The 27,460-nt window shown below is 37.0% G+C and overlaps 1 protein-coding gene across 4 annotated transcripts in view; it reads left to right on the top strand.

The window, feature by feature from the left end:
* The first annotated feature begins 366 nt into the window (after nucleotides 1–366).
* Nucleotides 367–27,460, top strand: part of LOC131161885 (thioredoxin Y1, chloroplastic-like) — a 30,068-nt gene continuing 2,974 nt past the window's right edge. For 2 of the 4 annotated variants that reach the window (XR_009138639.1, XM_058117899.1), the window contains exons 1-3: nucleotides 367–746; nucleotides 11,458–11,546; nucleotides 11,739–11,916. Coding sequence is in view for 3 of the 4 variants with exons in the window: in XM_058117899.1 (XP_057973882.1) it covers nucleotides 531–746; nucleotides 11,458–11,546; nucleotides 11,739–11,916 (483 nt within the window). In the remaining variant the exon portion in view is untranslated. The remainder of the gene's footprint in view (nucleotides 747–11,457; nucleotides 11,547–11,738; nucleotides 11,917–27,460) is intronic. The other 2 variants (XM_058117900.1, XM_058117901.1) reach the window with 2 other exon arrangements.

Genomic DNA, 27,460 nt, shown 5'->3' with positions numbered 1-27,460 from the left:
AAATAGAAATTAAAAATTAGAAACCAACAATCTGTTTGGTTAATATTTAAAACTAATATAAATTAACATTTTAATTAAAAAATTGAAAAAAAAATAATGAAAGTATTTTAGAATTGGCTTTATTATTATTTTTTAAAAATTTATGTATACATTTATTTAAATTATATTTAAATTAATATAATAATTTAATTTTGATTTTAATTTAAAAGTATATAAAATAAATAATTTAATTCAAAAAAACTATTTCTAGACAATTGGTTGTTAAAATAACTAAAAATTATAAAATTTAATTTTTAAATTTTTTATAAACTAGCAATAGAAATAAAAAATTGAAAATATAAATAAACGTATTTTTATAATTTCTTTAATAAAACAACAACCACACCAAAAATTCCCTTAATAAAACCCTTAACTGGGTTAACGAGTTTTTTTGACGCTATCGCCTGCTATTTCATCGTCCCTGCAATTCGGGGCAGTTCCAATTCTTCGAGAGTCAGTAGACGCGAATCATTGTCGGAGCTAAGGTCTATATGGCGGTGTCGGTTGCGTCGGCGACTTTCCATTCCCTCAATGCAGAACGTTCCACTGGTTTAGCTGCTGCTGCTGCTGCTCCTGCTCCATCGTCTTCTTCGTCATCTTCGATGCTGTCTTCTTTAACTTCTCTGCAATTTCCTCAGCAGCTTCGGCGAATTCGCATTGGGAACAAGGGAATTTCCTATCCATCGCGGCCTCGAATACTTTCTCCGGTGACAATTTCTCTTTCTCTTCCCTGAAATTTGTTATTTCAGCAATTCCAACGTCTGCTATTGAATCCCTGATTGCTATCACTCCTAGCATTCGAACTTTTACATCAAACATGACTCCGGAGTCCTAACAGTATCTTAGGTTCAATACATAGGCATGGCATTATAGCAAGGAAGGCGTAGTTACAGTTCGCACCAATAGCAACATAGGCATGGTTGCCAGGATTCGCACGAGCACATAACCGAATTGCTGTCTTTTTCTTCCTCTTCTTTTTCTTCTTCTACTTATTATCCGAGTTTTCACCAAATGGCCACTGTCATCAAGAAATCCATTGCAGCTCACCATCTCCATCTTTGGCTGCCTCTGACCAATCAAAATCCACTCATGGAGGCCCATAGCCATTTATCCATGGCTGCCATGGCCGACCTATCTCATCCTTATTCAAAACCTATCTCCAAATTATCCACAATTTCGCCCTAATTTTATGACAAATGATTTGAATATAATAGGAGGGTAACAGAATGTAATCGTGCAAGATGATGCTAACAACAGGTGGCTTATGTGTAAAACCCTAAACCACAAGAGGTTAAAATGAAATCAGTTCAAACCACAGGTACACAAAGTACATCTAACCCCTAATATCTACAACGTCAATACTACAATGTTCACACAAGAATCTTTCCTTCGTTTCCAAACATGGTAAATAACAGCAGCCCAGACCAGTTTGCAGATATAAGTAGACAAATTGTTTGGAAGTTTTGACAGATCGAGTTGAATTCAGAAGACCACTCACTGACCTTCTTTGGCTCAAAATAGTAAGCATACACTCTTCCGAAAATCTGCGACTGGAAATGGAAAAGAAACGAAAAGAAACAGAAAAAAAAAAAAGCGACTCCAGAATCGGGAAGATTTTCAGCACATCATACATATAGCAGAATCCCTCACTACCTATATTTTCCTAAGTCTTTCCAGTTTTCAAAGTAGGAAGTCCATCCTGAACCACAAGAAGCAATGAATGCATGCCCAGGGATATTTGTCTTGAATCATGAAATGTATTAGCCCAACAAACGACTTCTGTCTTAGCTCGAAGGAACCACCAAGCCCATTTAAGTGAAAAAAATAAGCAGCGGGGTAAGTTTCCCAGTAAGTCTTATCAGGAATTAGAGATGTTTGGAGTAAATTCAGCAAAAGAACATCTGTGTAAATCCTGAAGAGAACTGTCTGATGAGTTTGAAACCTCAAGTATTTAGCATGTATATTAGAAGCAACCTTAGCAACAGTAGGTAGAGAATATGCTTTAATGATACTGGAACTAAACATTTGGATAATAGATCTTGCAGGGTGCCAATTATCATAAAGTAGGAAAGTCAAATGGCCATTACCAACCAGATGTTGGATACGTGGATATTCTTCATTTCAGACCTGTATAACTTTTATCCATATCGATATGCAGTTTTGAGGAACCTTAATAAATCAAAAGCTAGCTCCCCTTAATTTGTAGAAATGAATCCAATAAACCCATTAAAATTCTTGAAGAGATCAATTTCATAGCATTCTATAAACTGATGCTTTATTCCAATCCTCTAACCTTTTAAGGCCTAAACCCCTAAACCCGTTACTAAAGGACCTACAAAAATATTCCCATTTAACTCTTCATCCAGCTGAATTCCCATCATTCACGGCCCATAGAAAAGAAAAATCTTTGTTCCAACCCCTTAATGGCATATTGTGGTAGAATGGGAGCATAACACCAATACGATTGAATACAAAAAATAATGGTTCTTACCAACCAAATTCTAGTGAAGGAGACTTTTTTGTGAACCCACAAACCAATATTGCCTGATATTTTATCCAAAATAATTTCACAATCATTGGTAGAGATTCTTTTTGTGGTTAAAGGATGAGCAAGATACCTAGCAGGCGGGTTATCTTTTGAAACTCCAAGGCAATAAATTATAGCATCTTTAATCATTGGGTCAATACCTGAAATTCTGAGCAAAACTGTTAATGACTTGGACTGGCTTGACCAGTAAGACTGTAGGATATGTCCAAAACACAATCTATCCGTTTAGTTTATCCAATATCCTCATTAGATAACACAATGAGATCATCAGCAAAACTATTATGAGTAAGCTAAACACTTACACTGAAAGGACCTTCAATTGAAGAGGCATGAAGATCATGGAAGTGTGAACATAGGCAAGAAGATCAATGAGAAAATTCCTATCAACAGAATCAAATGCCTTGTTGGCCTAACAAGACTTAATCTCGTTTTGATGATAACACTAGAGGTTACTTAACATGGTTGTTTGAGTTAAGTTTCAGGGCTTAAGTGTTGTTATAAAATCTAGTGGATATGCTTGAAGAGCTTGAATGAAAATCACACTTAAAGCTATGAGCCATGATGAACGTGAAGTTTCAAGTCATGAGAGATATAAAGATTATTGAAGATTCACTTAAAGCTCAAAAGAATGTCAGAAGCTTCATCACATGAGGAATTATTAGGAACTCAGACAGTTTATCTTGTGAAAATCTCATGTAAGTACTTCAAATTTCAATATTGTTGATTGAAGCTCCTAGGATATATCATGGACTTAGATACCTGGTTTTTACATGGAAAATATTTTCTCAAAGTCCAAATTAAGTTTTCCAAGGTATGAATTTAAGTTTGGAATCAAAACATTGAAAAACGAGTATTGCTGAAAGGTCAGGCGATTGATGATATTTCATCAGGTGATTATATTGCTACTAATTTCGAAAATATGTAAACAGAATAGGCATAGGCAACTGACCTATCTGGACCAGTTGACTAACCCCATTTTGACTTTCACAATGCGCTATTTTTAAAAGAGCACAGGTGACTGACCCTTCGAGTCCAGTTGACTGATGCGTATGTTTAAACAATTAACAGCGCTGATCTTGTTTCCAAAACTTGCATGATTGGTTTCCAAATTGGGGGAAAATTTGAGGGAAACTTTTTGAAACCCTAGTGCCCTATTTAAACATAATATTCTTGCACATTAGGGCATAAGAAGAGAGAACGGCATGACACACATTCTTTCAAAACTTTTTGGTTATACTGCTGAAATATTTTTCTAGAGTGGCTGTTGTGTTCTTGCTGCAAACTCACGAAATTCTGATTTAATCTTTCGAAACTCACATTCTTTAAATCAGATTTCTGGTGACATACTTTCAGGCTTCAACTTCTATATTGATTTTTTTGAAGTATTGTGATTCTAGCGTGTACTAATCTTCTCTTTTGAGGAGTATTTTCTTGTACAACAATCTTGCTTTGGTTGTATTGTTTTTGACGATTCATGTATTTTGAATCGTGCCTAGTGAGAGGATTGTTCTCATTAGAGAGGCGAGCTCCACCTTAAACGGAGAGAGGTTTGCTTCACCTAGTAAAGAAGTGGGTAAAGGAAATCCTCATAGTGGGTTGCTTGAGGTAAGGACGTAGACTGTGGCCGAACCTTGTAAAAAATAGGGTGTTTAGCTTCCCTTACTCTTTTAAATTTCTGCAAGATATAAACTGCGTGCATAATTTTTTTTATTAAGAACTTGCTGAATATTGAATCTTGTTGAATATTGAAACTTGCTGAACATTGAAAATTAGCTGAATATTGATTTTGATTGTGATTGAATCTAAATTGATTTTGGATTGAAACAAGAACACTCATTGTTTGCTGTTTGTATGTTGGATGAAAAATTCAGAATAGCAAAAGTCTTTGAATCTTTGAGTTAATGAGTTGAATTAAGAGGGTTGGTATTTAATCATACTCAAGTATATTTGCTGAGATAAACCAACTTTCACTACTGAAATGGTTTTTGAAAATATCATTGATTCGAGCTGAAAATCAGATTCTGAAAAATTGGTTAACTGAATTTATTAAAGCTTGATTTTGTATTGTAAATTCAGATTTGGTATTTATTTTCATATTCATATCTAGGACTCTTGATTAGTATAGTACGGTCGCTGCATAGATATATTGTTTGTGAAAATTGTTTAAGTGTAAAATAATCAAGGGTTAAAGTAAGTTGGAATTCCGCGAATAAATTTTAAATAACCCAATTCACCCCCCTCTTGGGAATACATCCTAATTTTATGCCTCTCTTGTATCATCTTTATAAGAAAATGTAGGAGAGCACTGTTTCTGTTATAAAAATGAAATAATTCCTGGGCAAACAATATGTTGCCTTGAATCTTCCTTCATTTGATGAAAGCAGCTTGACTTTTATCAATGAAAGAAGGCAAGCAAAAGTGATGTCTATTTTCCAGAATTTTTTTTCAGGCGTTTATATGCTACAGGAATTAGGCCTAAAAAGTGATTAGAGTTCTGTGTTTTAGTGACGAGAGATATGAGTGGCATTTACTTGCTTCATGAGTATAGATTCCAGCATTTTTAAAGAACTTGGCATTGTAGCCATCAGGACCAGTTCTTTATTATCAGATAAAAAGAAAACATCCTTGTCTTCTCTTCATCAGCTTTCTTACTCAGAGTTAGTTTCTCAAATTCTCCATCCAAAATTCAACTGAGTGTGCAAACAACTCAGATTACATGGTCTGACATCTATATTAACTGCAGTGGTGCACCAAGCGCTTCATAGTGATGTAAAACTTCATCCTTAATTCCCTCAAAAGAGTCCAACTTATTACCATTATTATGAAAATAATTTTTGTAGAGTTTCTAAATTTCCTGGAAGAAACCATCTGAGAGATAAAATTAGTATTCTGATCAAGGTCTTAAATTTCTATTTTGACTCAAATTTCAAAGCTCCAAAAGTGCGGAAATTTTGGCAGAAATTTCAATTTTGATGTCAATTTTGATTTCAATTTGAAAAAAAAAAAAACATAAATTTGTAGTAAAGCATGGAATTCTTTGTGAAACTTTAGAATTGGTTAACAAACATAATAGTATAAGTTTTAGGACTAATATATAACATATTAAATACATCTATGTTTTGTATGAGGTGGAAAAGTTGTAAAATAGTATGCGTATCAAACATATTTGTAAGATAATGTACATTAAACATATTTAGCTAATACAAATGAAATTCATAAATTATTTAAATATTATTTATTATACAAATAATGATAATTTAGACATGAATGGTTAAATAAAATGTTACTGTAAGTTTATTTTTTCATATAATTTCAAAAGCACTTGTAATAATATTTTGTTTTGATAAAATAAATAAAATAAATTAAGATAGAAATTTCACTTCACTCCTAAATTTCTCATTTGAATTTTGACAAAATTTCATTGTATAGTTAAAATTTCGACAAGTTTCACTAAAATTTCGAGATTTCGTTAAATTTCGGATGATTCGTTGAGATTTCAATGGAAATTAAGCAAGACGGAAATAAACTGCCATTTCGATTTTGGGGGTGACATAAATTGAAAGTTTCGACAGAAATTTCGACATTTTCGTGGAAATTTAAGACCATGATTCTAATCACCTAGCTTAAGCTATAATATTTGAGATTTTTGCGTCAGAATGGATTCCTCAGCCTTACAAAGTTGAAAAATATGAAAAATAAAAATAAAAAAAATTGTGAAGTTGCCAATGAAGAATCATCAATTCCATGTTGCAGCAAAACAAAATGAGCCAGCTCCATATTCAGCTTTGCTTGACTTGGTCTATGCTGAACGTTTGCAAAATGAATTTTGTGAAATATTTTCAATTCCATTTTAAGCAGCTTAAGCTTACTACACAAAATAAACATAGGAGTATCAAGTACTGTAGATTAAACGAAGAATTTCTTCTAGCTGATAAGTTATTTAAAACATAAACCACAGAAATCCAGGAGCACATACGTTCGCAATGACTTCAATGTTCATAGTAACGAAGTGGGGATAAGAAAGACATCTATAACCTTCCAAACTTCAGGATCAAGACCAACCCAAATCCTTCCTAGTAGTGCACTATGGCTGTAATTATTCAAGGATATCCAATCTTTGTTTAGATTCTTAGAAATCCTAAAGCAAGGACCTGTAGCTCTGGCTTCAAATGATTCAAGAAGACGGACACCGGTTTTTTGTCATGAGACTAATAACTCCACTCTGTTTTATGAAGTAATTCCTCCTAATATTCCAATAGCAGAGATTTATCATAGTACAGGCAATCTGTTTATCTTTCTTTGAGGAGAGGATGCCCTTGAAATACGTTTACGTTCTTTTATTTATTTTTCTTTTCTTTTCTTAACAGCACCATGTTTATTGATTTCATCAACAGAAATCTCAGATAAAGCACATAGAGGAGAGGAAGAATGCCAACGGAATGTGGAATAGCAGCAATCGCTGGTCCTTCAGGCAAAGGATGACTTTGCACTGTGTATCAAGGATCTAACAGGACCTCACGAGTCTCCACAAAAGTTTTAGCTGTTGAATCTGCCTCCTTACCATGAACAATGGCAGATTTGTTCTCAGGATTAGCACAAAAAATGTCTTTATGACTAGAATCAGCTACATCAGCTTCTAGGATCAGCTTTTCAAAAGAATTTGATATTTCCACAGCAGAAACAACCTATCCTCCTTAGAACTCTTAGAACTTTTAAATCCAACCTGATTTGAAAAAATCTTTGAATCATTTTTTGAGATTTTAAGAGAGAGTGAGCATTTTGTCTTCCATTTTCACCCAGGTTAGAGCAGTTTTTAATAGAATGACCAATACTTTGCAATTTAGGCAGCAAATAGGCTTCCAGTCATCTAGTCATCTGCATCACTAATGGAAATAATCTTATCATTTATTCAAGTCAATTTTCAAAGGCAAAATAGCCTCTGCATGAATCTCAAAGCAGATTCTGGCATAGGAAATATTTCTCATAGGATTTTTTTTTTTTCTTTTTTCTCAATAAATCCAAGAACAAAAGGAATGCCTACAGAACTTGCAACATGACTTAACCCAATGGCTCTCCAAAACAGAGAAGGGATATTGAAAAAAGTAGAAAAATGTAGCCCAATTTGGTATTTTCTTCAGAGACATCTGTTGCAACTCAGTGCAGCGACTCCATAGCTGTAAAGACATGGCTTTTTACCAATATACAATGGACCATTATCTAGCACCCAATAAAAAGCTTTCAAATCAGAAATCTAAAAAATATATGAACCATTACTGAGATTGGAGATTTCAGGAAAAACTGTTATACTCCAAATTTTCCCAGTAATGTGTTTGACCTGAGTAAAAGAAAGTTATCCAAAAACCACCTTAATACAGATCCTTCAGACCTTGATTCCCAAGTGAAATATTTCTCCAAGAGGATGAAGAAAAATTCTACCCTCATTCTTAATAGATTTCATTCATAACCATATTCTGAGGTTCATCTGAAGCAGCACCTTGAGTTTTCCACGAATCTGCAACTGAGAAGTATTATCCACAGGCTCTTGTGATCCTTAAAATCAGTGGCTCTCTGTGAAGATTGAATATGAAAAACTTCCAGAGAATCAAATCCCATGTACTAAACATCAGGATTGGTAATCATATTTATTGCCAAACAGTTAACTCTTTTATCAGATTCAACTAGAATTAATAGCATAAAATGGTATCAGACAATCATTTAGAAGCAAAATATACAATACTTGCTGAATTACAAAATCAGAACCTACATCAAGAATTCAACAAAACTGATTATCTTTTATCTAGTAATAACGAAGATGTATTTCTACAACAACAACAACAGCAAGCCTTAAGTCGCACTAGGTGGGGTCGGCTACATGAATCCTTTTTTGCCAATTCACTTGATCCTGAGCATTTTCCTCTATTATATTAAGGGTTATTAAATCCTTCTTCACTACCTCATTCCAAGTAATTTTAGGCCTACCCCTTTTCATACCAGATACCACAAGTAACTCACTCCTCCTCACAGCCCAAACCATCTAAGTCACCCCTCCCTTATCTTGTTTTCAACCGGTGCTATGCCTAAATTTTTGCGTATATATTCATTTCTTACTTTATCTATTAATGTTAATCCACTCATCCACCTTAGCATACGCGCCTCAACAACTTTTATTCTTTGTATATGTTGTTTCTTAATTGCCCAGCATTTTGAACCATAAAGCCTAGTTGGCGTTATAGCCGTCTTATAAAACTTTTCTTTTAATTTTAAGGGTATTCTACGATCACGTAACACACCCGACGCACTCCTCCATTTTACCCTACCTGTCTTAATTCTATGTACCACATCTTCTTCAATTTTCCCTTCATCTTGCATGATAAATCCAAGATATTTAAATCTGTCAGTGCTATTAATCTCTTGATTATCCAGTTTAATATTCTCTCTATTGCTACTCCTTACATTATTGAAATTACATTTCATATATTCAGTCTTATTCCTACTTATGCTAAATTCTTTAGACTCTAATGTGGCTCTCCAAAGTTCTAGCTTAGATTTCACTCTGCTCCTACTATCATCAATCAACACGATATCATCTACAAACAACATACACCAAGGGATCTCATATTGGATATTCCAAGTAATTTCATCAATTACTAAAGTTAAAAGATAAGGACTCAAAGTAGAACCATGATGAACACCTATTGAGATTGGGAACTCTCTAGACTCTCCTCCAACGGTCTAATACCCATCAAAGCACTTTCCTAGGTACTGTATCATAAGCTTTCTCAAGATCAATCAAAACCATATGCAAGTCCTCCTCCTTTTTTGTAAACATTTTCGTTAAACTTCTTAAAAGATAAATAACTTCTATTGTTGATCTCCCAGGCATAAAACCAAATTGATTTTATGAAATTTTCGTTTCTAATCTTATTCTATGTTCTATTACCCTTTCCCATAATTTCATCGTATGACTCATAATATTAATTCCACGATAGTTATTACAGTTTTGAATGTCACCTTTGTTTTTATACAGAGGTACTAACATACTTTTCCTCCATTCTTCTAGCATTTTCTTGGTTTTTATAATATTATTGAATAGATTAGTTAACCAAATAATTCCTTTATCCCTAAACATTTCCAAACTTCAATTGGGATTTTATTAGAATTCCCACTTTTCATCTTTTTTAATGTTAGCTTAACGTCAAGGACTCTAATTTTACAAATAAATCTCCTATTTTTAATCTTCTCTTCATTTGTCACTTCCAAATTCACAAGTTCAATCTTTCATTTTGGTTTTCATTGGACAACTTATCAAAGTATCAACTAATAAAGATTACTTATTTTTATCGAGTAATAATGTGAATTTTTTATCGTTAGAGTTGAATATTCCTGATGATTATCTTTTATGGAGTTTCAAACTTAGGCCAAGTTTACTTGTGGAAAGCAGTTTTATTTTTTCATTTCCAGTTTTCCAAATAATTAGAAAAATGACACTTTGTTTTCCCTTTTTCCAAATTTGCATATGAAAGTTTGAAATATTTTTTTATCATTTTCTATACAAATCTTGGAGAACTAACAAAAAAACAAGGTGGCTTTTTTGTACTTATTTGGAACTCAGGAAATGGAAAATGAAAAATTTTTCCCTCAAGTAAACCTTGCCGTTAGATTGAATGTGTTGTGTGGGCTGCTATTTTCTTGAGAAATCCAATGGTGGATGAGATGATTTCTATATGTTTCTATGATTTTTTTTCCCCTCTCTCTGTCTCTCTCTCTTCTAACATTCTCTTGTATGTTCATTCTTAAGCATGAAATTTTTTATTTATTTTTTTTTATTCACTTAAGGATGTAGTTTACAATTGTGATAGCTCCGATTGACTGTTTGTTTAAGGTTTAAGAGCTATAGGGGGTCGGAGAAAGTTATGGAGAAAAGTAACTAGCCGTTGCTTTTAAAATTTGATTTTCCACCCCATGAATTAGGCAGCATACCATTTTAAATGAATGATTGAACTTGAGGCTTTCATTCCAGATTGAATTAATGGAATAATCAGTAATGTGATTGATATTTCATTATGATTTATGATGGCAGTAGTGAAAGACAATATCTGTTGAAGACAAGTAGTATGGTTGTCCAAGAGCCATACGGCTTGGTGATTTAGTGGCAATATTCTTGTACCAAACAAGCCCATGTGGTAATAGACCAAAAATAATAATAAAAAACAAAAAACAAGAAAACAAAGGATATTGATTCTTAGCTTATGTTGATGGAGATAAATTGGACTATTGCAATATGATCAACCGATTCAACCCTCTTCCTCATGAAGCACCTTCTATTTTCAGTATCTGTTGAATCCATCTAATTGGACTTGCCTAGGCCTACAACAACAAGAAGAACAAACCAAGCCTTAAATCCAACTAGGTGGGGTCAGAGGATCTGCCTAGACCTCTTCCGAGCAGTCCCTTTATATTACAGATATTTTGTGGAATGCAAAGTTATCTGGACATTCCAGGCAGGTTGGCCTACAAATATAAAGCAGTGAGGAGTTGTCGGAAAAGAATGTTAAACTGATTGGTGTTGAAAAAGAAGAAGAAATTAAATGGTGTGGAGGTACTAATAAAAAATGGAGGCAAGTATAGAAGGTCCATATATACAGGCATTCAATTAAATACTTTATCACGTATAATGGTGTTTAACCGCTGTCTGTCTTGTTGTCATGGTTAGTAATATGCTCATAAAATAAGTTGCAATTACCAGTTTTGTTGAAGATGATGAATTTTGGGTCTGTCACTTGTATAACTTTATTGAAGATGATGACCTTTTAGGTCTACCTCTGCAAACCAATTATTGACTTGTATTTTTGACCAATTAAATTATGTAGGTTCAAGCAAAGAAGCATACATTTTCTTCATTTGATGATTTGCTGGCAAATTCTGACAAACCAGTGCTGGTTGATTTCTACGCAACATGGTAAGAATATGTTATTTTCCTTATATTTATTTCTTATTAAATTTTTATTTTATTCCACCATTGAATTGATGTCTTAAAACTGAAGAATCATGAATGGATAAGAACTTTAATGGTCTCATCCCATGGGCTTAAAATCATACTAGATCTAGTTGATAATACCTTCAAAAAGTAACCTCAACCTATATTTTGTAGGTGCGGACCATGTCAATTTATGGTTCCAATTCTTAATGAAGTCAGTGCCTCATTGAAAGATGAGATCCAGGTGGTGAAAATAGACACTGAGAAGTATCCTAGCATTGCTGATAAATACAGTATACAAGCATTGCCTACTTTTATCATATTCAAGGATGGACAGCCCTATGATCGCTTTGTAAGTTGATTTTGTATATTGTTTTCTCTCACTTGAAAATATTGCTATTAAATTTCCATTTTTAGGACTAATTAGGTGCCAATATATTATAAAGCAGTTAAATGGCAAGTAGCCTACAATACATGACAAAGACAATACAAGACATAATTTCAATATACTTCTTCAACATCTACATGGCTCTCACAAAAGCTTCAAGTCTTTTAACCCCAGCGCTCCTTATTTTAATATCTGAAACAATCTGCTTTGCCATCAGTGTAGTGTTGTAGTGTTAACCGGGTTCCCTTTAAAGATCAATTGATTTCTTGCCTTCCAGCAGTAATATATAGAAGCTGTCCAGTATAGTTTATTTTATGTCATCAAGATTAATGTTTCCTAATGGACATAATCTCTGCAAATTGCTATCCCTATTAGAAGAAGTCCCTTGTATATGGAACTCTTCATTTACTTCCAAATAAATCTTCATACAGCTTGGACTGTCGAAAAATAGATGCTCTCTTGTCTCTACACTGGAATAGCAGAGTCTGCAAGTAGAGTCAGTAATCTTGCCCCATTTGGCTACTCTATCAAATGTGCTAAGTGTTGGTGTTTCGTCCGATCAGAACACACGCAGCGGAAACACACTATCAATCATGAATGAACCAACAACTACTAATGCAATCACCCAATGATGAAATATGCTCAAGAAGCAATCAAAGAATAATAAGAAGAAGCAAAAACACAACTAGTACACACAAGATTTATGTGGTTCGGCAATAGCCCGTGTCCACGGGAGCAACACTTGGGTTTTCACTATGATCAATGAAGCTTACAAGCTTTTGGGTTACAATATTGTTTATATAACAATCTAATGCCTATAGAAGAGTTCTAGTAAAACTAAACTACATCTATAGTGATCCCCCGGAAGTAAAACCCCCAGATAAGACCAATCTACAAGCCCCCGAATTCAAAATACGTGTTCTGCGTTGACTAAAATAGTCGACTGTATGGTGCTGAGAAAATACTCTTGCGTACTGCTTGAAACCATCGACGATTTGGCCCAATCAGTCAACAATTTGCCCCAGTGCTGTATACTCCTCGCATGCAAATGTCCCTCGCTTCACGTAGCTTTCTCCGGTACATGTGATCCACTCTAAATATGAGCCATATCCCTAACAATCTCCACTTTGGCAAATATGCACCTCCTTGGAAATCTGAAAGCATAACCGCTACTCCACCCGTGCCTGTAGATTGGGACCCGCCTCCCCTCTAATACCTGGAGACGTAAACCAAGTCCAAACAATGCTTGAACTTAACTGTGGTAACAGGAACTCCACCTAGCTCCTTGAACAATCCTCCGAATCACAATGCTACCTTGGCAGCCACAGTCTCTGCCAATGACACTGATCCAGTTGTAACAAGCGCACCCTGATACTGTACCAGTGACTTCCAACAATTAGACATTCCCACAACGTACCCCGTTGCAAGCCTCCTATCATCTAAGTCCCCTGTGTAGTCTCCAATTGCGAACCTCACAACTGACGGAACCCTCTGTTGCCCGCCGATGTACCCAACTGTACTTACTTAGGAAACCTTTGACATGACCAGAACATCACTGTTCGTCTTCGAGTACTGAGCAGTAGACTGTTTTCTTAGATTCGCCAATGGTGTATTGCTGATAGGTTTAACATCAACTATGCTAAACCTCACTAACACCTGATCCCCAAAACCACCTTGAGATCAAGGTCTTAAATTTCGACTTCGATTCAAATTTCGAAGCTCCAAAAGTACGGAAATTTCGATGTCAATTTCGATTTCGATTTGAAAAAATAAGAAAAATTTGTAGTAAAACATGGAATTCTTTGTGAAACTTTAGAATTAGTTAACAAACATTATAATATTAGTTTTAGGACTAACATATTAAAAATTAAATACATCTATGTTTTGTATGAGGTGAAAAAGTTGTAAAATAGTATGTGTATCAAACATGTTTGTAAGATCATGTACATTAAACATATTCAGTTAATACAAGTGAAATTCATAAATCATTTCAATATTATTTATTATACAAATAATGATAATTTAGACATGAATGGTTAAATAAAATGTTATTGTAAGTTTATTTTTTTTTATATAATTTCAAAAGCACTTGTAATAATATTTCGTTTCGATAAAATAAATAAAATAGATTAAAAGAGAAATTTTAGTTCACTCCTAAATCTCTCATTTAAATTCCGATGAAATTTCATTGTATAGATAAAATTTTGACAAGTTTCGTTAAAATTTCAAGATTTCGATAAATTTCGAATGATTCACTTAGATTTCGACAAAAATTATGCAAGACGGAAATCGACTGCCATTTCGATTTCGAGGGTGACGGAAATCGGAAATTTTGATGGAAATTAGAAATTTAGACAATTTTGATAGAAATTTCGACAATTTCATGGCAATTTAAGACCATGCCCAAAATAACCACAATCTCCATGTAGTTTTATCCATACAACTGCCCTGAGATAACACCAATCTCCCCGTAGCTACAAAGTCACTCTGATATAATCTCAATCTCCCTGTAACCTTGCGAATCTCCAACCCAAGAATACTCTTGGTAGCACTTAACACCCATGGTCTTAAATTTCCACAAAATTGTTGAAATTTCTGTTGAAATTTTCGATTTCCGTCGAAAATTCTGATTTCCGTCACCCTCAAAATCGAAATGGCTGTCGATTTCCATCTTGCATAATTTTTGTTGAAATCTCAACGAATCATTCGAAATTTATTGAAATCTTGAAATTTTAGCGAAACTTGTCGAAATTTTAACTATTCGATGAAATTTTGTCAGAAAACTAGGGATGGAGTAGAGGCTAAGTTAGAATTATGGAGAGAAGTTTTGGAATCTAGAGGCTTTAAGATAAGTAGAAATAAAACAGAATATATGAAATGTAATTTTAGTAATGATAGGAGGAATATTGGAGACAAAGTTAAACTTGATGAAGAAATAAATAGCACTTGTAGATTTCAATACCTTGGATCTATTATGCAAGCTGAAGGAGAAATTGAAGATGATGTAATGCATAGAGTTAAAGCAGATTGGGTAAAATGGAGAAGTGCTTCAAGTGTTCTATGTGATCGTAGAATACCGTTAAAATTGAAAGGGAAGTTTTATAGGACAGCTATAAGACCAGCTATGCTATATGGATCAGAATGTTGGGCGACGAAGAAACATAATATCCAAAAAGTAAAAGTTGCCGAGATGAGGATGCTTAGATGGATGAGTGGTATAACATTGAAAGATAAATTAAGGAATGAACATATTCGTGGTAAGTTAGTTGTAGCTTCTACAGAAGATAAGATAAGGGAGGGACGACTCAGATGGTATGGACACTTGCAACGTAGGCCTTATAGTGCACCTTGAGGAGGAATGACTTAGTTACTGTGGGGGGCAGTAGAAGGGGTAGGGGTAGACCTAAAATAACTTGGGAGGAGATAGTGAGTAAGGATTTAATATCTTTGAATCTATCAAAAGAAATGGTCCATGATCGCATAAATTGGCGGAAAATGATTCATATAGCTGACCCCACTTAGTGGGACTAAGGCTTGGTTTTGTTGTTGTTGTTGTTGATGAAATTTCGTCAGAATTCAAATGATAAATTTAGGAGTGAAGTGAAATTTCTATCTTAATTTATTTTATTGAAACAAAAGATTATTACAAGTGCTTTTGAAATTATATGAAAAACTAAACTTACAGTAACATTTTATTTAACCATTCATGTCTATATTATCATTATTTGTATAATAAATAATATTTAAATGATTTATGAATTTTATTTGTATTAATTGAATATATTTAATGCACATTATCTTATAAATATGTTTGATACACATACTATTTTACAACTTTTCCACCTCATACAAAACATAGATGTATTTAATTTTTAATATATTAGTCCTAAAACTTATATTATTATGTTTGTTAACCATTTCTAAAGTTTCACAAAGAATTCCATGTTTTATTACAAATTTCTATTATTTTTTCAAATCGAAATCGAAATTGAAATTTCCGTCGAAATTTCTGAACTTTTGGAGCTTCGAAATTTGATTCGAAATCAAAATTTAAGACCTTGTCAACACCTTCATGTCAACTTCCATTCTCAGCAGAGTCCCCAACTGATTTACCTCAGTCGGAACCTCCAGCCATATGCATGTCACTCACATAAAACAATAGAATACTTGCCCACCTACAGCCTATCTACCTCTCCTTCTCTAGGAGCATCACCAACCCCCTCATTCGATTCTTATACAATACCTCCATCTCCTCTACCATGGCACTTGTCCACCTACCCTTCTCCTACCCGTGCACTGCCTCTTGAAAGGTAGTAGGATCCTTCCTGGTAGTAATGGTTGCATAAGACATCATATCACACCTGGGTGGTGGCCTGATAGCAACTCTAAGTCTATTTTGATCCTGCTGGTCTCCCGAGTTTGAACTCCCTGCATAATGACTAGCGTCATCACTGCCTTGAGTATGAAACTCCAACTCCACTTGCATCACAATCTCCTTTTTGCTCCAATTTATCCTGTGATACTGCAAGTCTCTTGAATTAGAACTCCCTGCACTCCAACTCTAAGTCTCTAACTCCACCTGCACAATATGCTCATTGCTGCTACTGTAGCTTTTTGGCACCCGTTTCTCTTCATCTACCTGAGTACGCTATCCCATGGCTTTAACACCTAAAACCATGTTTTCACCAATCGCCACCTTGTTTGTCGTTGGATCACCCAGCTTGAACTCATCTTTCTTATATACCAGAAAGATGCACCGTCTAGACATAACACCAAGTTTAGATCCCACCTCACTAGAAATGTGCATAGCTGGACCTCCAAAGTCTACCGCATAACTAGTTCAATCCTCTCGTGTAACTCTCCCATCTAGTGATTCCTTTGGCGATCGATTAACCGAGAAACACACCATACTCACTGTCTTCACCAAGAAGTCCTTTGCAAGCCCTACATACACCATGTCCTACTCACAAAACTCCTTAAACACCAGCGTACTCAGAATCAATATCTGACCTGAGGAACTCTCTCCCGGTTTGGTACTCCACCTCAGCCACAAGTTACACCCTGCTAACGACTCCAACTTGTGCCGAATGAGATACCCCTAGACCTTTCGTGATAATCTCACGAAGTACTCATGTCCAACCCTGATGCTGCCCTCACTGATCCCCAAACATCCACACCAATTTACTTAAGAATACCTACTATTTTGTGTGTGGTGGCATTACACAAAACAGTATTTCCTAATTCAGAACTCTCAGCTGTAGTTTCACCTACAACTGTGTTACCTTACAATGCATATAGATTCCCTGCTATCCCTTGTCCCTTCATCACCATCAATACGCCATCACACACCATCTTCATCCCACCTTTGGACTTGTAACTATACCTGTTACAATCCAAAGCGCCCAATGATATTACGTTCTTCCGTAGATCATGTACGTGCCTTACCCCACACAACGTCCTTACCACACTATCGTACATCTTGATCCTGATATCCCCCATTCCAACAACTTTGCAAACCGCACTGTTTCCCATCAAAACGAAACCAGGACTCACCAATCTGTAAGTGGTGAACCAGACTTTGTTGGGTGTCATGTGAAATGAACATCTCGAGTTTAGGATCCAAGAATCCGTGAGACGTTCTGAACCTGATGAAACAGTAAGAATATCACCATCACTGCTCCCCGAGTCCCCTTCTTCAACTACATTCACAAATTTTGACGAACCCCCTTGAGCTTTTGCCTTTCCCTTCTCCCACTCCGAACATTCTGATTTTATGTGTTCTAGTTTCCCACACTTAAAACAATGAACATACTTCTTCCTCTTAGACTGAGTTTTATTACCACTTGGTCCACTCCAGGACTTGCCTCTCCCACGATCCTGATTACCCTTCCCCACGAGCCCTTCACCATGTGAACCTTCATCGTTGACCTTCTTCCTTTGATGGAACCCTAGTAATGCACTCGTGATGTCCTCCAACTCTAAGGTTTTTTTTCCCCAAGTTAGCGTTGTAACCAGATTCTCGTACGTAGGCGACGTAGGTAGGGAATTCAGTAACATCAACGCCTTATCTTCCTCCTCGAACTTCACATCGACGCGCTTCAGATTGCTAATGATCTGATTGAAAGTGTTGATGTGCTGAGAAAGATCCGAACCCTCCGCCATCTTAAGCCTATAAAGCTTTTGTTTAAGATACAACTTATTTGTAAGTGACTTGGACATGTACCGGCTTTCAAGCTTCAATCATATTGCAGCCGGCGATTCCTCATCCATGACGTGATACAACATGTCATCGGCCAGACATAACTTGATCATGGAAACTGCCTTTGCTTCATGCTCCTTCCAACTTGCGTTGTTCATGTCGTCCGGCTTCCTTCTGTACAAAGCCTTCACCATTCCTTGTTGCACTAGAAGATCTTTTACTCTTCGTTGCCAAAGCCCGAAATTACCGTTCCATTGAACTTGTTCACATTGAACTTCATTGAAGAGACCCTAGCCATTGCAGAACCTGAAGCTCTAATACCACTTGTTGGTGTTTCGTCCGATCAGAACACGCGCAGCGGAAGCACGCTATCAATCATGAACGAACCAACAACCACTAATGCAATCACTCAATGATGAAATATGCTCTAGAAGCAATCAAAGAATAATAAGAAGAAGCAAAAACATAACTAGAACACACAAGATTTACATGGTTTAACAATAGCCTACGTCCACGGGAGCAGCACTTGGGTTTTCACTATGATCAATGAAGCTTACAAGCTTTTGGGTTACAATATTGTTTATATAACAATCTAATGCCTATAGAAGAGTTCTAGTAAAACTAAACTACATCTATAGTGATCCCCAGGAAGTAAAACCCCTAGATAAGCCCAATCTACAAGCCTCCGAATTCAAAATACGTGATTTGCGTCGACTGAAATTGTCGACTGTTTAGGGCAAACAGTCTGTTTGGTGCTGAGAAAATACTCCTGCGTACTGTCTGAAACTGTCAACGATTTGGCCCAATCAGTCGACGGTGCGCCCCAGTGCTGCATACTCCTCTTATGAAAGTGTCCCTCGCTTCAAGTAGCTTTCTACGGTACATGTGATCCGCTCTGAATATGAGCCACATCCCCAACACTAAGTCTATTTATTGCCTGAGAAGCTATTAAGGAGAATTTTGGAATGTCATGCTTAAATCATATGACATTTGCCCAGCTAACATAATTTTCCCTACTTCAGATTGCTTCCCAGGCAGAAACAAATGTAAACCTCTAATTTGTTGTCAGCTCCCATCATTTGGAGTTGAACTTATTGAATTTTTAAATCTAATCACATCAGCTGACATTCTCCTTGCCCATTTCCAGTTTTCACCTTGTGTTGTTGAACTTTAGAATCAATCACAACCCCAAGTAATGTTGATAAGTGTTCCCAATTGTTAGCAATAATAAGACTATATTTTGATATATGGAAAAGCATTTGATCCTATTTTCAGAATTTGCTTCCATGTTCATTAACTCCCTGTCATAGCTTTGGTTTTCCAAATACTTCTCCCTTTTAGCTTATAAGTGTGAACTCATATCACCCCAAAAAAGCCCTTGAAACTACAAAAAGGCCATAGAAGCTTAATACCTGAAATCATTTTCCATTCAGACAGTGATTTGATACCCCAACCCACCTTCTTCTAGAGGTTTACAGATTTTGCCCCATTTTACCTTGGATCCATTTGAATCATGATCATTTCCCCTCCAGAGAAAACATTTAGACTTCCTTCTAGTTCTACCGGTACAGATTGTCGCAAAAAATGTGTAGAAGTCCAATATCCATAGATACTCGTAAAATAGATTTTATAAGCTGTAGCCTTCCTGCATATGAAAGATATTTCTGTGTCCGTCTATGAATTCTTATTGAAATCTTTTCCTCAAGTGTTTCTTTTCATGGATAGTCTTCAAACTTCTCTTTAACAGCTTAAGCTTCATAGTTAAAATGAACATGGGAGTACTATTAACTATGATGTTCCATGAATCATGGACTATTTTTAGAAATTCATCATCCTGGTCCAACAGTTAGAAACCTGAATGGATATTGCACATTCACTTGTTTCATAGGCTGAGTGAGGAAGCAATTTAGCTGGGCAATGGTCATATATTCCTGGAGCAAGGAAATCTACTGTCAAATTTGGAAATTAACTATTGCAAGACGTAGAAGTCAAAACTCTATCTAATTTCCTTGCAATTAGGGGTGTACAAAATTTACCGAAAAACCGAGAACCGGACCGAAACCGAACCGTTTGAAGCTTCGGTTCGGTTTTTCGGTTTCGGTAATCGGTTTCGGTTTTGTATATATAAAAAATAGATTTTCGGTTTCGGTTTCGGTTTCACTCAAAAACCGAACCGTAAAAACCGAAAACCAATTATAATTTTAAAATAATTATCTATGGGAACTTTGATTACAAGTACATGAAAAAAAAAATTATACCTACATTAATTTTTTAATTTAAATTATTGACTAATACTTTCCGAAGGAGTGGGGAAGGATTTTATAAAGGAGAATGAGAACCAAAACTTCCCGTTTTGGCCATGTGGGATGAGTGCTTGGGAACTTGGAAGAACCGAACCACCAGCTTGCTACAGTGCTATAGTGCTACTACCACAGCGTGACAGCAGGCGCCAGGCATCATCTTCTCCATCTCCTGCCTCCTGTTAACCTGCACACTGCACAGTGCCGACAGCCGAGTGCCGACGGCCATGCCCTCCAAGTCTCCGACACTTACGCCCACACCAGCGACGCTCACGCCCACCACCCACGCCAGTCGCCAACGCCCACATCTCCACGATGCTCACGCCCACCGCACACTGCACAGTGCCGACTACCATGCTCTCCGAGTCTCCGACGCTCACGCCCACCGCCCACGCCAGTCGCCAACGCCCACCCCACATCTCCACGCCGACACAGTCACACACAGCAACGCCCAGTCGCCCACGCTTACGCTCACACAGACACACACAGCAACGCCCACACTCACGCTCACACAGACACACACAGGCACACTGGACACAGCAACTCCCACATCTCCACACAGCAACGCCCACGCTCACACACAGGCACACAGCAATGCCCACGCTCATGCCCGTCGCCCAAGCCAGTCGCTCACGGTCACGCCCACATTATCTTGGTGCTCTGGCCGTCCCACATCGATTGGAAATGGGAAGAAAAAATTTTCCTCACCCTATTTATTGAAGTTGGATCTACTTATTCACTTCCGTGCTGGGCTTTTCACTCAAAGTCGTGGCCCAGTTGGCCGTGGCCCAGTTGGCCGTGGCCTGACTTGGCTTTATTTAATTACGTTTTTATTTTGTTTGTTTAAAATTTGATAAAACCGAATTAACCGAACCGAACCGTAAAATAAACGGTTTGGTTTGGTTTTAAACCGACGGTATACGGTTCGGTTGCGGTTCAGTAGTTTTAAAAACCGATAGGTTCGGTTCAGTTGACGGTTTTGGTAATAACCGAACCGAACTGAACCGTGTACACCCCTACTTGCAATGAAATATTCCCTACTTTTATTAGTCCATGAAAACAAAGGACCTAATGTTGTGGTAATCATCTGAATCGGCATCATATAATAATATCTTGAAGTCTTTAATCCCAGCTATTCCATCAGTATTGTTCTCTGCCATGTCTATTCCACCAGTAGTTATATCATTACTGCGCTTTGCCGTTTTTTAATGACATTAAAGTCCCCCATCACTATCCATGGAAACTCTGAGACTACTTTTGCATGAGAAATCTAATCAGCCTGCAACAGTATTCTTTCTTGGATTTTATTTGAAGCATGAATGAATGAATGAATGAAAGCCAGGTAACCTTGCCCATTTGAGTCTTAATAGAAATTGATTGACTGCTCAATCTTAATTTCCATAACATTGAACAAATTGGGGCACCCAGATTCTGCTTTCAGGTTTATTTATAGTTGTGTCTAATATTCAATTCCTGCAAATGTTTTTTTTCGGAACCTTTCTAAAACTATAGTCTTTATTTTTGGTTTCATAAAAACCAACCAGATCAACTTTATTTCAAGAATAGAACTCTGTATTTCTTTCTGTTTTAAGGGGGTCATTAATGCCCCTCACGTTCCAGCTAACCAAAATAGACATTTGGTCAGCATGAAGTCATCTCAGGATTAACCTATTTCTTAAGAGGTCTTCCCTTCTTCCTTCACTTGGTTTCCTCCAATTTTTCTTCAGTTTCAATACTAGTTCCACTTCCACTCTTGTGCTGGGTAGAATTGTTTTGCTTTTTCTCATTACTTTGCACCCTTTGCTCTGCACTTTTAGGAATTTCAAGAATACACTTACCTATATTAATCACTGGAGTTTTGGCTTTTCCATCTTGCACAGTTTTCTCATGATTGCTTGTTGAAGTGACTTTTACTTCAATTTTAGTCTGTTCCCTATTCCCCATTTCAGCATGCTCTTCGGAAAGGTTGCTGAGTACTTCAAAAAATTTCTCACATCAGAGGGAAAATTATCAGAACATGTCTCTCCATTTGATTTATTAGAGGAAGAGACATTCACTACCTTTAAATCATCCACAGATACCCTTCCTTGAGCTTTCAGCTGTTTTCACAATTCATTTCTTTTGAGTTTTACAGGACTTAGCTGAATGACCAAAAACTTTACAATTAGTGCATTTGGTAGGCTTCCAAGCATACTTTTTCAACTGTTAAAATTTCTTCGTTCGGAACTTTTAAATCCACAAAATAAGAAAACTCATCATACTGATTTCAACACTAACTCTTAAATAGGTTAAGTTTCTCATCCGCTTTGTAGACAAATCCGAATACAAAGGCTTTGCACAGCACTTGCAATGTAACTCAATCCAGCTGCTGTCCAGTGAACAGAAGGTATATTGTAAAACTTAACCCAAACAGGCACCTTCTCCATCCTTAAAACTGTTAAGTTCTACAAATGAATTCCAGTGAGATAGAAATAATGGATTGTTCCAATAAGCCATGGTCCAGATCTAGTATCCATTGTTTATCCTCTTTAGTAGCTATTTTGAAAATGAAGGCACCATTAGCCATTGTAAAAATATGAATGATTCCTCATTGTTTTTCAAATCTTCTGAATAACACTTCTAACATTTGAGAATGGAGGTGATTTTCCAAGAAACTGGCCGAAAACTGTTTCACTCCATTTTTTTGATCCAAGAGAAAAAATAGACACAGGAGGATCAACCAGCACCTTGCCTCCTTCTTCTTCTTCTTCTTCTTCTTCTTTTTTTCTTTTTTTTGAGGTTTTTAATAGTGTAAATCTTCATCGACAACCTCATCAGTCTTGAAAATCTCTTTCCATTTCAGATTTGAAATTTTACCTTCCTCATCAATCTTTCCATGCTTTCTTTTCGGTATAGTCATAATTTTTTCTGAACCAAATCAGTAAATGCCTTAATTTCTTTATCCAAACAATCAGTATCCAATTCTTTGAATCAATATTCAAAGAGAGCTGAAATCATATTCAGAACAAACAGAATCGAGAACAGCATATGATAGCTCAAAGCTGCTATCATGTGGCGAGAGAACTAAAATTCCCCACCCAAGTTGTTTTTGCTATTAAATTTCTAGGTAGGAGTTCTTTTTTGTTTTTTTTTTTCGGGATAGCCAAAGAGGAAGTTCATTGATAGATTAAGAATATGTAAGGAGGAGAATAAGATATCTCCTCAACAAAATCTGCGACAAACCCGATAAAAGTACAAGAGACAAAAAAAAAAGAAATTGAAAATGAATGCAAAATCCAGCACACACTATCAATCTGACAAGTATCACCAATCATGGTGAATATCCAAAAAGCTCACTCCCTTAAAGTTCTCAACCAAAATTTCAAAAGAGTTTGCCATGTAATAAATCTTCTCCCAAACCAGCAGAAAAGACAACCTCTTCCCTGAGAAAATATGCGCATTACATTCCAAACACAACCCCCAAGTCGCTGCAAAGAAAGCACATTTGCTTAACACTACCTGTCCTTTCTTCTACCAAAACCAACTGATGGAACTGCCAGAAAGTCCTCTACTGTCTCCAGACAAACCCAACACTCCAAACAAACCAAAACAACTTATTCCAAACCCTCGAGGAAAAATCACATTGCATAAAAAGATTGGATGCAGAGCCTGAATAGTAACAGAGCACACAAATATCTGGAGTGACAGACTTCATCAGTCTCGTGATCTGCGAGAAGTTGGTGGTATTGATTCTATTAAGCACAACCAACCAGATAAGAGCCTCTTAATAGGAAGTTTTATGTCTGTGAATATGCATGGATTAAAGTCCCTTTTGCAAAATATGACAAAGACTAGCAATTCTATCTCATGCATGGCTAGATGTCAAGAGCCAATATTGTGGCCTTATGCTTGCTTATGCCGCTATTCTTTGTACACATTTGGCGGGTAAACATCATGTAAATAGTAATGTAGGATTTATTTTTATGTTGAAGTTGGATTGTCTTATGAAAAAAAGAGAATGACTCCTTGGTCATAGTAATTTTTCCTTGTGCCAAATTGATTTGGCATAGAACTTTACGGGAGTGAGTGCTATCAATCACTGTACAGCACTACAAAGTAGTTAGTTTAATCGTGTTTACTCTAGTTGCCTCTTTCGCCAAATGCACTTTCCCTAATAAATGAGTTACATTGCCTTGTGTCACGGGCTGAATATTTCACACCTTTGTGAAAGGACCGTGTATACATGATGGAAACTCATCCCAAACGCACGAGACAAGTGGTCACAGGCTAGCATAATGCACTGAACAAGCTCGACTAGCTCCCCCACTTATACAGTCGATGTCCTTATAGACTTTGACGTTAGGTACGCTCCAACTTTGTCCACAAACGGTTGCATATCTTCTGCATAAACCCAGCTAATTTCTTCGTCTCCAAGGCCTTTCCACTTCACTAAGAACTCCTGAGCCTGCTTCTTCTTTGAGGATGGAAACTCTCTTTCTGTAAGGTTGTCTTAAAATACTCGTCTATCGGGTTGCACTATCTTCAATTCTGCTCTGGTTGACTAACTTCTGCTTAGATCTTCGATGTTGGCATTGAACGACTTGAGGTAGTTGACGTGAAACATGGGATGCACTTTCATCCAAGTTGGAGGTCAATTGTGTGAGAGGCCTTCTCAACTTTGGCCAAAATGGGGACTGGTCCTTCATATTTACGAAGTATTCTCCTATCTTGTCCTTGTAGTGACCTAATCTATTCAAGGTTAAGCTTAACAAGCACCAAGTCAACTACGTTGAAGTGTTGTGGTCTTCTCCCTTGATCTGCCCACTTCTTATTCCGCTTAGAAGCTTTCTCCAGGTAGGCTCGGGCAATCTTTGCATTCTGTCTTCATTCTTTGGTGAAGTTGTATGCTTTGGTACTCTTTCTTTTGTACGGTTGGTCCACTGTGTGAGGTAACAACGGCTGCTAGCTTGTAACAAGCTTGAAAAGACTTTTGTTGGTTGTTGAGCTCTTTTGGGCGTTGAAACAGAACTAAGCCACATCAAGTAGTTGCACCCAATTCTTCTGGTTGGCGTTGACAAAATAGCATAAGTACTCTTCTAGTAGCCCGTTGAATCTCTCCGTCTGTCCGTGTGTCTATGGATGATTGCTCGAAGAGATGTCAAGATGTGAATCGAGAATTCTAAAAATTTCTGTTTAGAAATTGCCGATGAATCTTGAGTCTCGGTCACTGATGATATCTTGGGGAACACCCCAATACTTCACAATATTCTTAAAAAATAGTTGTGTTGTCTCCACTACCAAACAATACTTTGGTGTGGGTATAAACATATCGTACATCAAAAACCTGTCTATATTCAGAAGTATAGACCTTGGATCCTCCACTTTGGGCAGGTTGGTGATGAAGTCCAGTAAAACACTCTCACAACCTAAATGGTACTGATAGGGGCTCCAACAACCCTACAATTTTCTTCCGCTCCACCTTGTCTCCTTGGCAAGTGAGACAAGTCCAAGTATAATCAATCACATCATCACACATATGCGGCCAATAGTACCTCTGCTTTAGTAATGGCAAAGTGTGCTGTCATCTTAGAAGTTTGACCCACATGGTATCTTGGTACTCTCTCAACTGTGTCTTCCTCAGATCTCTAACTCGTGGCACAAAGAGTCGGCTACCATAGGTCATTAGCAAGCTGTCTTCCATCCAAAACTGATGTGGTTTCCCCTCTTCTATCAGCTTCATGAGGCTTTGCCCAATTGGATCTTTGGCTAAATTCTCCTTGCTGCGCTTTGCATCGTCGTGGTAATAGTACTCAGCGTCAAGTGTGTTACCATCTGTAAGACCGCCAGCTCGGCCTTCCGGCTCAATGCATCAGCAACTTGGTTCAAGTGTCACGCCTTGCCACCAGCCTAGCTCGGGTATCAACTTCAACTGTGTGAAGAAGTGGCTAAGACCCGAGTTATCTGTTTTCACCACAAACCTTGACCCAAGTAATGTCGCCACATGCGGAGACAAGTGTCACTACTAGCATCTCTTTCTCCTGAGTTGTGTACTTCCATTCCGTTTCACTAAGCTTACGACTCTCATACACAACAGGATGTCCCTCCTATAACATGACTCCTAGCCCTTCTTCAGCAGTTCTGTCAAAGGAGCAGTTCTCAAGTATCCCTCTACAAACTTCCTGTAATAGTTGGCAAGACCAAGAAAGGAACCCAGCTCCTTCACGGTCGTTGGGATCTTCCATTCTTGAATAGCTTTCACATTTTCCATATCCATCCTGATATGACCTTGCTCAATCACATGACCAAATAATTTGATGCTCTACTAAGTGAAAAAGCGCATCTCTTTCTTCATATACAGACTATTTTTCTTCAGTCTATCAAACACTTTCTGTAGATGCTTTTTATGTTCCTCCAGAGTGGAACTGTAAACAACAATATCATCAAGGTACACGACAAACTTGTCGAGTTACTCACGAAATGCCCAATTCATCAAGGTACAGAATGTCGCAAACACATTCACTAACCCGAATAGCATCACCAAGAACTTATATGCCGCATAACATTACACAAGTTGTCTTCGGCTCATTCCCATCAACAATTCTCACATTATAGCAGTCCGACCCCGAGTTGAGTTTAGTGAGGTACTTGGCATAACTCAACTGATCAAACAAATCGGCAATCAACGAAATAGGATACTTGTTGCTCACTGTTATCTTATTGAGCCCACGGTAGTATACACACATCCGCATGCTTCCATCATGTTTCCTCTAAAATGACACCGATGCTCCAAATGGTACTTTGTAAGGACGAATATATCCCGCTTCCAACAAATCATCAAGTTGCTTTCTCAACTCTTCTAGCTTTGGAGGTGCCATTCGATATGGCTCCTTAGCAAGTGGTTTCACTCTTGAGAACAATTGCCCCACACCTCGTCGTAGAGGCAAGTTAGGAGGCAATTTATCTAGCATCGCTTCCTTGTACTCATCCAATATAGCTTGGATGGTCGTAGGCACCAACTTTTGACCTACTT

Source organism: Malania oleifera, chromosome 8 (assembly GCF_029873635.1).
Source record: "Malania oleifera isolate guangnan ecotype guangnan chromosome 8, ASM2987363v1, whole genome shotgun sequence".
Lineage (NCBI taxonomy): Eukaryota > Viridiplantae > Streptophyta > Magnoliopsida > Santalales > Ximeniaceae > Malania > Malania oleifera.
The sequence above is the reverse complement of the archived record's forward strand: the minus strand, read 5'-3'. Positions and strand labels throughout refer to the sequence as shown.